The sequence below is a fragment of the Argiope bruennichi genome, chromosome 5, assembly GCF_947563725.1.
Source record: "Argiope bruennichi chromosome 5, qqArgBrue1.1, whole genome shotgun sequence".
Taxonomy (NCBI): domain Eukaryota; kingdom Metazoa; phylum Arthropoda; class Arachnida; order Araneae; family Araneidae; genus Argiope; species Argiope bruennichi.
This window is the reverse complement of record NC_079155.1, coordinates 133,309,856-133,324,689: the sequence shown is the minus strand read 5'-3', so window position 1 is coordinate 133,324,689 and position 14,834 is coordinate 133,309,856. Positions and strand designations below refer to the sequence as shown.

At 34.4% G+C, this 14,834-nt stretch overlaps 1 protein-coding gene across 5 annotated transcripts in view; it reads right to left on the bottom strand.

Annotated features, from left to right (window-relative positions):
- The window catches only part of LOC129968520 (pregnancy zone protein-like), a 137,535-nt gene that overhangs the window by 22,723 nt on the left and 99,978 nt on the right, over nt 1-14,834 (bottom strand). For all 5 annotated transcript variants that reach the window (XM_056082499.1, XM_056082495.1, XM_056082498.1 and 2 more), the window contains exons 19-25: nt 12,734-12,962; nt 11,762-12,007; nt 9,889-9,940; nt 7,635-7,724; nt 6,145-6,321; nt 4,833-5,071; nt 2,376-2,622 (exon numbers count right to left, since the gene is read on the bottom strand). In XM_056082499.1, the coding sequence (XP_055938474.1) occupies nt 2,376-2,622; nt 4,833-5,071; nt 6,145-6,321; nt 7,635-7,724; nt 9,889-9,940; nt 11,762-12,007; nt 12,734-12,962 (1,280 nt within the window). The remainder of the gene's footprint in view (nt 1-2,375; nt 2,623-4,832; nt 5,072-6,144; nt 6,322-7,634; nt 7,725-9,888; nt 9,941-11,761; nt 12,008-12,733; nt 12,963-14,834) is intronic.

Sequence of the window (14,834 nt, the reverse complement as noted above, 5' to 3'; positions counted from 1 at the left end):
GCTTCGTAATTATGTGTTGATTATAAAAAACGGACATTTTAATTTTGATTTGTGGTGTGAAGGAATTCGTAAATTAGATTTAAGAGCAAAGACAGGTGATAAGTCAGCCATCTAACTCTCCGACCCGCCACGAAGGCACACGGATTTAAACCATAAAAACTGAATGACAGGACCGCCGCAACAGCAACATTGGCGGGAACTGTGGTTGAGTCTTAAGGGCCATCGCCGGCCATGGTACAACCCTCCCCGAAGGAAGTACGTCCCGTCATCGATGGGAGGAGTCAGATCCCCCACCTATTAGTGTACCCTCCAGGGTTGCGAGATCCAACCACCATGCCGGAAGCATCTCACCTCATTTCGAGGTGCCCCCGGGGGGTTAAAGACAGGTGATAAGCTAAATGGCTTCTCACAAAAGAATGCCTAAAACTGATCGTAGACAGAAAACTGGGGCGAGTGCATTGTATTTCAGGTCATCCCGCAAAGATAAATTTGTGAGTCATACTCGAGAGAGAAATTGGAGTTGGGCAATGGTGGTAAAGTGAATATTCATCTTCAGGTCACTACATTCATAAAGAAGTACTCCAGATGTGTCGCATTGAAAACTTTATATTTAAAAATTAACCTTAAACTGTAAACTTTAAAAAATTAACTTTAAAACTTTAGATTTTGAAATTGTCCACTTTAGTGAATCATTTAGTATGAATCGCATTTTTAATATAATTTAATTAGGTGAAAATTTTTATTTAATACTCTCCCTCTAACTAAAATTTTTCAATTTGCCTTTATTTTCTAAGAAAATGCTGAACGAAATAAAACTGAATTTGCCAGGTTCAATTCTGGTGAATTCAGTTTACATAATCAGTCATGCATCTTTTTGAAATATGCTGCCATTTCCGAAATGAAAATTACAAATTAGGTCGCCATATTCGATTTTTCTCTATTTTTTTTTTTTTTTTCATTTTCTTGAAATAATTTATATGCAAGTTCAAAAAGCTTTTCCTGTGTAACTACATGATGCGGCGCCCCTCCACTGGACAGTCATTCTTATTAATAATGAAAACATAGGAAGAACATTTGTCCCATTTGGCGAGAGATTGTCTGAAAAGAATCACATAATTTTTTTCTCTTAATGCGCTCTTGATGTCAGAATATCATTGATGTCATAAAAAATCACCGATATATTTTACTGTTAAGCTCAATATGAAATATATGTTCACCGAGCTAAATTTTGTATGTTTCTATACAATTTGATGATTTGCAGGTGTGACCAAGATGCAAAGTAGTCTATTAGGATGAGCTGTATAGAAATTAAAATATACTAAAATTATCTCTACAAATAACGCAATAACATTATATCAAATCTTTGCGATTCGATCAAGAAAGGGAATAAATCAATAAATTTCGCAATAAATATTTGACTTTTTGAGAATCAAATTTTTTGGTTAAGTAAATAGGAGAAAAAAAATTAGACGACGAGAGTATTTTTCACCAAATATGGGCTTTTATAAAGTTTCCGAAAATTTTAAATTCATTAACTTTTTTAAAGTAAAATTACGATAACGCAAATTTCAGAAATGCAGCTTCTTTTTTATTTTTGTTACTTATGGCAGTTATCATAAACAAGCCCGCTGACTAAGTCAGCGATTTAAGGTGAGTTAGTGCAGTAACTTCTGAGGGTAATGTCCCTTGAACACCCGGGGGCAGAAGTCTGACTTCTAGCTCATATGAAGATGACACTCACACACTTGCTTGCACAACCCCTTTCTACAGGGAGGGAGGCTCTTTCACAAACCTCACAGATAGAACACAGTGTAAATAACAACCATGCCCGAAACCAGGACTCGAACCCGGGACGTCCAAATCACGGGGAAGACGCGCTACCCTGAAGCCAGGACGCATGCATTTTTTTATTGTATTTTAAATTAGAAACATCTTTTTATACATTCAGCATGACTGGTTCCATGTTGTGTGCGAAAAAATAATTCGTTACAAAGATGTAACCGTACCACTTCTTCTTGTGAACAGCCGAACACCCCACCACCACTGAACGAGGCAGTATCGATAGGATTTGTTGAACCGAATGCTGTCTTTAACATAATCCATCCATATTATTGACAAATTCTCCGAAGTGGCATTCTCTTCGAGGTGGTTGCCCTAAGCCACAGGTGGTCAATCTCTAACTTTTCTCCTAATCTCCCCCTACATTTGACATCCTGTTTTACGAGCAGCCGGTCAATACTTTGAGAGAACCTTAAAGTTCTCTGTATTCCTCCAAATCTGTGTCCCCCAACAGAAGAAAAGCAAACACTTTTAAACTTTACATTTTTGGCAAAAAACTGTAACCGTACCACTGTAGGAGAAATAGCAGGAGTTACCTTTGATGGTGGCTCTCTCTTCTAATTTGCTTAAGTAATGATATGCAGCTCTCTTCTCTTGTGCCAGGGTTGTTGCATACGCAAATAGGGCCAATGTGTAATTATTGGGATTCTGTTCCGTTTCCAGGCACATTAGCCCATTGCGTATCGAAAGTTGATCGGGTCCTTGAGTCCCGGATTCGAGAAGAGATATAAGAACATAAGCAGTCAAAGGTGCCAAGGAATGTTCACCATCGGTCAGACCTCCCTGAAACAGTTACATGTTTAACAATTACTCATATTTTAAAATTTATTTGAATATAGTAAGTCAAAATAATTGCCTTGATTTCAAATTTTTGCTGTACATCAGGTAGTTACTATATTTATAGGACATACCGTCTTTCGAGAGGTAATGCATTCAAATTTTTCACTGCGATCTTCAAAAATGTAAAGTATGCGCTCCTTTTATTATACGGTCAGAGCAATGTAACTCTTCCAAACTTCTGTAACACGCCTGGATTAATGTATGCAGGCGTGTTACAGAAGTAACGTCTTTCGAATCTTTAGCCTTTCTGATCGTTATGTATCTCAATGACCGTTGGATTTAGAGGAATGTAGACAATATATCTTCTACAAACCCGAATAGAAAGAGATCAGACCCCGCGTTATTTGGTTATCGTAATGAAATTATCTAATTTTTATCCCTTTTTTGTATGATACGTTGATTTCAAATACATCGATGTATTTATATGTTATTGACTCTACGTCCAACGACTATCAATGGTTTGAAAGCTTTATCACTGCTGCTATTGCTTGCATAGACATATACTTTATTCGAGATTTGGCAGAAATTGCATCACCAACTTAACAGGATGCGGCAAATATTTTGAAGAGGGGGGGGGGAGGAGGGAATCTTCAAAATTTAAACTCCTACTATCACTAATTAGAAAACTGCCCCTTATATTCGAGATTCTCAATCACTTTTTTTAAATCCATGCTTTCTGAATTTAAAGACCTTATATTAATGCTTGCTGATAAAGGTCTTTTAGTCTGAAGAAAATAATGCAGTACTTATCGTGTATCGGTATCGTATACTGATAGCATTTTTGGCTAACATTGATTTCAGATGTATCAATGAAAGATTGCAATTCCTCATCTGTTATTCGGCAAGGTATTGGTTTTATTAACATATTTACTTACCTTTCAGTCCTTTAATTATAGGGCTAGAGAATTTATATGTCTATATGCTTACGTCATTCGTTTCAGATTCCCGACATTTTACCCATCCTGCCCCTCTATAATTAAACCACCGTGTCATTATCGAATGAAGAGAACGCCGACTTTCACAGTTGCGTCCATGAAAAAAGCAGATTCGTGGCTTAGGACATTTGTAAATTAGTTCGACCCTTCATTTCGATTTTTGATTTGCATTTATTCGCGTTACTTTGAAGCGACAATTTTAAGATGATATTGTGTTTCGATTAGCATTTTTTTCTGTATGAAAAAACTACGCATAAAATGAAATGACTGATGCAATCAAAGCAAACGAAGACAAAACAGACATAAAACATTAGCATGTTACGATGCTTCAGATAAGCAGTTCGATTTAAGACAGATTTTTTTTAATAGTATAGCTTCTTTTTTCAAAAATTCGAAAATGATAATGCTTTTTACTTATTCGTACACGAAGTACAAAAATAAACTATTGCACTCATAAAAAAAAAAAAATGAAATCGAGATGTTGACGAATCTCAGACCTTTCCGAGTCTGAAAAAGCCATTTTTTCTCCCTACTTGAAAAAAGTGTCATTAAGAAATTCTTTACTACAAATTTATGGATTTCTATAAAATTTGGAGCGAAATTCACTTAGGGGAAATCTGTCTGTCCAAATATTAGTTAACATTTTAGCTAGAAAACGAAGAGAGCTAGATTTATAAAATCGGATACACAGATTTAAACATCTAAAATGACGATACTCACCCAATTTAGAACCAGAAATCTCAAGGGATTGATTGTCTGTCGGTCTCTATTTTCACATACGAGTTAACGGGATAGCTTGAAAAGGATCTAAATATACGAACTTTCATATTGCGCATTTGTTGTTATGCGTTAAATTTTGGTTTCAGTCGGTTGGAAAAAATCCGGCTTAATATCGGTTGTGTGTTGAACCTATCCCAGTGGCTAATTAGTACAGATCGCACGCCAATAGGTCTTTTTATAACTATTGTTTGCCAGTGATGTATGGTGAATAGTACAAGCATTCATTCATTGGACAGTATACGCGGATGTTTCGGGGGTACCACCTCAGCTTGTTTTTGTAGAATTTATCGATACTTTCATGTAGAATATGACCGCGGGTTTTATTTCTCGTTCTTTATTAAAAAATATAATCATTTTGTGAACATTCGAAAATTTTTGATAGATGCCTAAATGATTCAGACCCAATCAATATAAATAAAAGAGAAACCAAACTCAAACCTTCATGGCCTTGTTGTGCACTCGACCGGAAGGCTCAAAGCAGCCATTCTCGAACTGCCGTCCGAGAACCCAGGCGGTGCTGTACGCGAGATCATGGAAATCGATGTCTATGAAGCGCATGGCTTGTCCAAAGGACCTGACCACGAAGGCCGTCAACCACAGGCTGCCTTCCTTATCGCCCGATCCAAAGGCACTGTATGAACCGTCCTTGTGTCGGTAGCGCATTTCTCTTTGATAGCCTGCAAAGCAGAAACGAAATGAAATGTGTCATAAAATGATCTTATGAGGTCTTTCAATATGTTTTTTTCTGTGGTAATTGGCTAGGTAATGGCATTTAATTACAAATTATCAATGGTAAAGGCTGCCATACGATGAAAAAAAAAATCTTTTTACTATTAAATCATTTTTATACATTTTCTTTCGTGCATTATCATCGATTATATACAAAGAAATTCAAATCAATATGCGAATTGTTGAGAGAGGCAGAAGACGTAGAAATGTATTCAGAAAACAGATGACTTCTGCCTCTTATTTTTTCTTGAGGATTTAAAAAAAATATCATTTTTTTTTCTCATTTATATCCAGGGATATGTTACCTTCTGAATACTTTGAATGAGGTCTTACCTAAATTTTCCTAGAAGCACATATTTCGCATATTCCTCGGGATGTAAGCAAGCTTTTAAATAGAAATAAACTTGTACTGCCACCATTCAACAATTAAAGAACGAGCTTTATAGAAGTGAGCTTCAAAGTCCCAACAGGTCTCAAAATGTTGAAATTAATATAGCATCATTATAAACACACGGGCCTAAAAAAAATCCCTTCAGTAAATAAAGGTTTAAAGTCGTGTTGTTTTAAAGGCGTCACATTTGTTTATTGGATACAAAAACCTTCTTAATGGAGTTGAAGCCCGTGATGCCATTAGATGCTTGAATTGAATGACTGGCTAATCAATTTCAAATGATTGTATGTTGTTTCATGCGGTAAAGTAGGTAAAGTGCGGTATGCGTTTTGTACACTAATATTTCTGGAAATGATTGCAAGAAAACTGCAAAATAACTCTTACTTCTTAATCGAAATTCTTACTGAATTTTTTTACAAATCGCTCAGATACGCAAATTTGATATTTCTAAATTAAAGGCCTTTGCCTGCTAAGTTCTTACACACATATATGTTCTCCTTTATTATTAGTAGAAAAGGGCTTAAAACCGGATATCAAATGTAAGAGAGAGAATCAAAAGCCCCTCTTTTGTCAAGCGTTTGGTTTAAACCATGCTAAATCCAAAGGGAAAAGAAGATAAAAAGAACTTGCCTATTTTCATATTGTTCAAACACTCCGTCCTCATCTGCTCCGTCATTCTTCCAGTCGAAGTCAAATAATCCATGACGACGATATTAGGAGTGAAGAGAACCATATTTTGTTCCCCACAACCCACCGGAAGATTTACCAAATTGCTCAGCCCGTTCAAAGCTGGACCCATTAAGTCACCTGCAAGAGAAGAACATGCGAACCATTCTTCATTTTTTCTAAATATTTCTGTTTTCATTCGTTTACTTTTGTTATGATAATTTCAAGGTTAGGCATCAGAATATTGTACGAATTCGTAGCTAATTCCCTCCATCAGTGAGTTTTAATGGCGGTAAATCTAATACCGATTTGGCAAATGACCAATTAAAAAAAAACGAGTTTAATGGCAATACCATGTTGTTAAACAATTTTAATTAAATTTTAACCAGGTACTAGAAACTAATGATGACATTTATTGTTAAGATTTGGTTATTTTATTTTCTGATTCTTCGTTAAAAGAATTGTAAACGAGACGAACTAATGCATCATTTAAACTTTTTAATGGGTTGAAATGATAACTTCATTGGATTCATAACAGTTGCCTCTCCAAATGATATCTACCAGATTCTGATAGATAGTTCAAACGACGAGCTTTATGATTTACTGGGCTCCGCTGATCATTCAGTCTCCATTGGCGGCGAAAAAAACTAGAATAGAACTTAATCCGTCATTACTGTTATATCGCTTAACATAACTTCTTTTCTGCCGTATTCATAGTACCTTACTAAGATGTCATGAAAGGCCGTTACATTGGAAATCAGTTATATAATATAATCGTACTTTCGTTGAGGTCATTGGTATACTCCAATCCACCGTCGAATCTCTGACAAGATAAAGGATTTCATGCTGAGTAGTCATTAGAAAAAGGTGGAATGAGAGCTTCCAAAAATAAAGCGATGAGAACTATCCCAAGGCATTGGATAAATGCTTTTTTACAGTTCATAGACAGGAGCGAGGATTACTTTTTGTAACATATTTTTTTGGCAATATACTTCTAAACAACCGGAAGTTGGATGCATGCTAAAAAAAAAAAATTAAAGAAAATACCGACATTTTATCTCAAGTTCATAAAAACAGCAGAAAATTAGCAGCAGGGAATATTTTTTCAGATTATGCGTTTCAGTGCTTTAAAAGAATGAAAAAATACTGTATATTGTTTGATTTTATAGGAATTATTTTATAGAACTCATTTCATTCAATTGCCATTTCATTAGACCAACATATCTTTGTTTCAATAAAAAAGAACCGACTCGAGGATTCTCATAAATAATTTCAATAAAATATTTCACTTGCAATAACGGCATCTGATTATCAAGTTCTGAAAAAAAAAAGGAATATCAAAATTTATCTGCATTAGAAAAAGTATCTAACATTTTATGAAGAGGTATGTCATTTAAAGTAAAAAAAAAATATTTAAATGATACAATGAATGAGCTCTGAAAGCAACCTCTTACCTGTAACGGACACATATGCTCTTCCCGAACCCTCAATAACATCTTCTGGTAGTAAAAGATCAATCTCTGTGGCATAAGTTCCGTTGGTATCTGGTGAAGAAAAGTAAATGAGGAAAGGGTTCCTAGTTGAATGGATAAAGGTGATTGATTTCCATTCGGAATTTTATAGAAAGAGAAAGAATACACAAATGATTTCAAGCTTTACTGCACACTTGTCGCATTTATTTTAAACATATATTCTTATTTCGAACGTAAGCATCACACATTCTCACTGCATTCTTTTTAGTGACACGACATACATTGTTTGCAATGCAGATTTTGTCATACTTTTATAATAAATCCTTGTCAAAATTGGCAAGACAGCAGTGGTTCTGACTACCAAATCAGGGGTCATTTTGGACATGAATGAGACATACATATGATCTTGTACAAACTCCTACAAATCGCCAGGAATGTCATTGGGACTAAAATCTGTAGTAATTGTAACATTAATTATAATTGGTGTCTGACAGGCTTGAATGAACGTTGATACAAATTTGAAAAGCAGTACAAGCGAAATGATTTGAAAAGCGCGGATGAATAGAAGAGAGGAAATCGCAGAACACTAGAACAATGATGATGAGAAATCCCCATCAGCTCAAGAAAATCTACGAGTTTTTGGGATTTGAAAATCAGTCCTAAACAACGCCGAATCTTTTGATGAATATTATTAATATAAAAGGATTATTCATCAAAGGACCTCTAAAAAAAGAGACCATTAAAACAAAAACCGAAAGAATAAAGCATTTAATTTTTTCAAATTTGTATGCAATATCGATTTTCTGCTCCTAATTAAAATGAATGAGTAAGATGAAAATTTTTGTATGTATATTATATTTTATATCTAATTTTCTGTTATATTTGTCTATCCATAGATTTGTATTATTTTAAAGGTATTTTAGATGTAGCGATCACTTTGCACCCAAAGTGATCGCTACAAAGTGGCGTCAAATGTATTGCATTATTATATTACCTTAGATTTTATTCTTATGTTTGAGAATTTCTCACTATTTTCTTGCCAATATTCTTTTATTTTTACCCATTTTAATTTAATTTGATTTGTTTTATATTTATAAAAACGTAATTCTGCAATCAATTTTTGTCTCACTTCCTCATGTACAATATCTGGGTAAAAAATTCTTCTAATTTGTGCATTTCCGGCGGCGATATAATAAATATTGTTACAACCTGTAATTTTGCTTCCTATCACGAATAGTGTCATCATAAGAAAAACATTTAACAGTCATCTGTATTGGATGCTGTCGGATGCCGAATCAGTGATCCCAGAGCTTGGCGACCATTTGGCGACTTGCCGACGAATTTTTCGACAAAATGGATAATGCTCGAAACTTCGAGAATTTTGTCGATCCGTCCATTAGGAACCGAGATACTCCTGATTGTTCTAGAAGATACTAGGCCCGCTTCCCGAAAGCTATAAAAGACCGGCACTCTCAATCTGTGGTGTGTCGTCGTGAATTGTAGTCGGAGTCGCCGACAAGTAACGAGTCTTCGAGAGGATAGAGAAGCAACGGAGGAGTGCTAACGCTGTGTGGAGCGAGTGCTGAATTGCTGTGTGCCGAGTCCTGTTGTATACTGTGGAATCCCCTCTCCTGCTGGATTCTGTCTGGCCGCTTGAAGTGCTGTGGACGATTACTACTTGTGGGTTACTGTCGTCTGTAGTGTGCTACTGTGTGCTGTCCTGTGTTCTTCTCGGCTGTAAATATTTGTCGTCTGTGTACTCGTCGTCTTTGTATTAGTGTCTTCGTGTAAATAAACGTCGTTGTTTCCTACTGAGGCTTGCTGATTGTGTTCTCACACCATGCACCCACTATCAAAAGAACCTGGCGGTGGAAAATCCGTAACAATATTATTTTTCTGTTTTTAGATTTTAACTATCACTTATTCCATCCCAGTTTTGTTTTATTCCATATGTGTAATATTATTTAGTAAGCAATTTGAGAGAAAAAAAATGATTTCGGGATTGTGTAATGATTATAATAACAAATTATAAAATTAGTTAAAGTCTAAAAAGTTTAAAATGTTAAAATTGAATTTTTTTATTTTACTAATAAAAGTATGTCTATTAGGAATTATCTTTGTCAGTTTTACTTTAAAGTATGAAAAGAATCCTCGACTTCATTTCAATGTTAAGAATATTTTCATTCTCTCAAAGACCAGAGCAACAAATTTTAGAAGCAAAAAGGAATTTACTCACTTTCAGGACAAACAAAATAATTGAAAACTTCTTCTTTTTGAAAACCTTCTGCCTAGTAAGAAATGAAAAAATTATCTTGAATTACTTTTGGTGCATGAAGGTTCTTAATGAATAAAGATTATGCAGACAATACTAGTATGTGAATATAAAATTATTTCTATATTTTCATAGGCTATCTTTTTCCATCAGATGCGATTTCATTCTTTTAACATGTTCTCTCTCTTTCTATATAAAAAGTTATTTTTATATAAATTCTCTTCAGTACAGACGAACTTTTTTAGGCGGTAAATTGGATGGAAAATACAAGAAGGAAAAATTGACCAGTCAAATTCTCACATCTTAGTCATCCTCAGTTATCTCTCTTATTCGTCAATTCTTATTTTCATATACAATAAAATAACTTTTAGAAATTTGTATCACTAATCTTAGATCTAATTGCTTTCTGTTGACTACTAGATTATTGTATATTTATATAAACGTAATTTTGCAGATGAAAAGAAGAAACTTTTGGAATGAATTTTATTCGTGCGGGAGCCATAACTTGTACATGGAAACAAAAGGCGGAACATATCTGTCCGTACCAGACACAAGAGCAAAGTGTCAGACATTTTTTTCTTCAATGATTCTACTAAGAAATTTTGATAGGGATTTCTTTGACATATATCGACTTAAGAAAGGGAATCTTAGGTATTTTTGACAAGAATACCTAGGTGTTACTGATTTTTATTCCTTCGCTCGTGGTGTGGGAAACAAAAGAATCAGCAATTTTTTAGAGCGTGTATTAGAAGTAATTAAGTTAAAAAGTAAAATTTGGTTCAGGAAATAAGAACAAACTTTAGAATAAAGTAACATGGGCTAATTTAAGCTAAAGAATAGAGAATTAATTAGGATTAAATTTAAAATTAAATTAAATTAAAAGGTATCGATACATTCATTTTATTGCAATTTGGCGAAATGACATTTGCACCCAAAAGTGTCATCATCTGCTCCTTCTCGCCTGCAGAGCAAGATGTAGTCTTATGCTGCCGTGGTTGTTCCTGGATAGCCCTTATTAACTTCTCGAACTGATCTTCTTGTCGTTTGAGATATTCTTCAGGATCCTAACATGATACTATCAGCGATCTCGCCCAGAGTCACAATTCGAACTTCTTACAATTACCTAAAGGTTTATCCAGAATAAGATCTTCCATAGATGTCTACAGGATTGCCTTCTTCACATGCCACAATGAGACAGAGATTTCAAAAAGTTCAAACTAATATACACCATGTAATAGCTTTTCTAGAAATGCTGAACGCGCAAGACCAGCGTGTTTTATATCCTTCTGACATATTCTTCAATGCATCATTTAACTTTGCGGTTTTTACGAGACTTGATGGCCTGAGATCTCAGAATGCTGAAATGCTCGACTTCCTCCTCCAAAGATAAAGAGTTTTTCTCTACTGCTTCCCAGAACCTGCAAGGACGTACAAAAAGAAAGCTTTTCAACCGATGGTGTTAAGTGGATTTTTCCAAACAAATTGGTTCGGAATTTGTCCAAATCCTAAATCATTCAAATTAAGCAACTTTAATGAACAAATAACACAGAATATTGAAACAATGACATTTAATGAAGGGGTGTGCGTACATGTGTGAATTTTGATATTCTGATATTTTGGGAGATTGCAATACTTCATCATTTCTTAAAGAATTAAGGAAATAATAGTTCCTATTTTTCCTGAAATCCTGTATAAATCGAGCCTTTCAAAATTTGATAGCTATTTCTTAATTCGGAGGAGAAAATCAAATCAAATTACTGAAGTGGGACAAAAAATGTATAAAATCATTTTGTTCAGAAATGCGGGCATATCAAATGGACATGAGTGCTGTATTCACCTCCACGAGCAGCTGTTTAGAGACGGCATCTCGCGCACTTAATCTCGCTGTTACTTCATTGCCGCAGACCGCTTCGTCGTCGTCTTCCAGAGAAAAGCCGTACATGGTTACGTTAATTTTACCAAGTGTTGTTGGCTCCAGGGAAAACCTATGGCTTTTGCTCTCTCCTCCACAAACACACAGACGATGAGATCTGCTCTCCGACAGGATTCGATATTCTTCACTCGGTTCCAAAGACAACTTAATCTGGAAGAGAAAGCATTTAACATCTGTGCAGGTATCAGAATAACATACTATCAGTTTGTATTGATGAAAAAACATACATTTTCCAAATAAATAGACAATGATTCATAATATGTCCGCAAATAAAAGCAAAATTCGACTTAGAACATTATGTCAAATTGCAGGGGAGTCAATTGCGTACTAATAAAGTGGGGAACGGCGGTGTTTTGGTTTACGTCGTATGATTCTGCCAAAAAGGCCAGGAAATTATATCAAAAGTATATCTACTCATCAACTGAATAGAACGGAGAGAAATGGTTTATAATAAATGGCATCGCAATGCGTTATAAAGCTTACACAAATCATTGTTGTTTTGTTATTGTTTTCCATTCAATATTTACAGATTCAAGGAAGCTTCTAAACTTTTGGTTTTAGAACATAGATTGATCAGCCTAAAAGGATACCAACAGCATGCGATATTCCCTAGTGATCATTTATTCCAAATACTGGTAGCGTCCAATGCTATTTCACTGCGGTGAAAATACGAGAACGGTTCGCTGGAAAGCCAACAAAAATAATCACAGAGGCAAGCGATTGGGGAGAATAGTGGTGAAACAAAGCAATACGTAATACCAGGAAGAACTTGAGCTGCAAACGAAATTTGAATGCAAAATCTACATCCATAGTTGCATCTTCAAATAAGTATCTTTTGTCTGAAATTTTGTCATTCGTAGAAATAAGGCAACTTACCGGTAAACATTCAGACAAATAATTGAAGACAGAGACAACAAGTGGCAGGACTTCTCCTCTCACTACTGAATAAGGCAGGGTGAAAGAGACGAAGAAAGGCTGGAAGGCGGTGATACTGCTCTCCTCCCACAGCCCCAGCCCTGTCTTAGGGCTAACACAGACAGCGCCTCCTACCCATTGGGTTATAGTGTGGGGCAAGTGGCGTTTCACCACTGTTTGACCACTAGGTCTATGAAAAAGAAAAATTATAAATGAAAACACTAACTATACTAAAAAGACTTAAAAAATTATTTTGCACTTTTTGGTCTTTTATTTATACTATATTTTCAGATATTTGATAATTTTTTTTTGTCCATTTCTTTTTCACACAGGTAATCTTCACTCGTTTGATATCAAAACTTAATTAAATGAATCCATTCATTGAGAATTTAATGACTGAAAAATATAGAAATAGTTTGGAATACAAAATTCTATCTTTGCAAACATGGAACGTGATTTTTTTAAAATAAATTTTAAAAATATTATTTGTTATTTTTTCTTTTACATATTCTATAATTGATTGTTACAAATATTATAGAATTTTAAAACACATTTTTTGCTCAAACACTATCAGGTGTTACCTTTGATAAGGAATAAACATTTGATTTAATAAATCTATTAACCTAGTAAATAAATTCTGACAATTTTAAAGTAGTGTACTATCATCTAGAATATACACATTTAGAAAATTTCCGAACAGTCATAGCATATCAAGAAATGTGTGAAAAATTATTAAAATATCCCCTATTTACAAATATGAATCAGATCCAATTTAATCAAAGCATGCAAGTAACTGATAAATCTGAGCGGCACATTTTTTTATTGGAAATGATGAACGTTGCTCTAATGCGATATCAGAGAATAATAGTAAATCGCTTTATCAAATGATCGAAAATTTCCGATCTTCTTCTGTTTCACAATATAAACTGGCGCATTAATGATGGGCAACTTTAGAAAGCACAGTAATTCAAAGCACTAAGCGAAGCATATAAAAATTTCCTATATGTGTTTTCATACCCTGTTTGAAGTATTAAAAACCAACTGAAAAAGAAAGAAATATATATTTTTAATTTTTTCCTTAAGATTTTGAATTGCAAATTTAGTAACATTTAACCTCATTTTTTCAAATATCAAAAAGAAAAAGATGAAAAAAAAATCGGAAGAAATTTATATTTATCAACAACAACATGTTACTTCATCTTTACCTAGAACATTCCTAAATTCTTCATTAACTCCTTTAACTATGAATTCATATTATCTCCTAATAATATATTGTCAGAAATCTAACTCTAAGAGGAAATGAGTATAGAGAAAAGAAATTGAGGCAAATCGTTTGTCTAGGTAATACATTTATTTGTTAATAGTTTCATGCTTACATATGAAAGTATAAACCTGAAAAAGCATTCCGATGCGAGATGACTGGTACATTAATAGCATCTATAATCGCCATGATTTTGAATGCAAGCATGCAATGTTTTTACATTATGCATACAGTTACCGTATCATTTTAGAGGATAGAACTCCATGATTGGGGCATTTGGACATAAAATCAACAAAGGTATAAATAATCATCGTTAAAATCAATAACTCGATTTCGCTCAAACTCAGTTAGCTACTGATATTGCTTTCTTCGTCTCCCTAAAAGCATTCATGATTCAAATGACCCATCTGGAAGGTAAATAACGCTCATGAAATTTATATCACGAATTCAAAATAATTGGGATTTGCATTATTACTGAATTCACTCAATTACTGAACAATATTTCTTCATCTAACCCATTTGAATGAGCATCAGCTTTCGGATATGTGCCTACCAAATTTCATGCAACTCTTTACTGTTGTCGAGATTTTATTTTCAGCCAAGGTACGGAATGGTTTAATTCTCTTCATCTACTGCTATTTCCGTCCTTATATGAACAGAAAAGACACCTAGAATGCTTAAGCATCCGAAGTGTCTTTTAACTCGTTACTAAATTAACTTAAAAACAGATTTAAATAATTAAAATTCTGTTATTGGAATTACAATTTCAGCACAAAGCGTGAAACCGATCACCGTGATGTA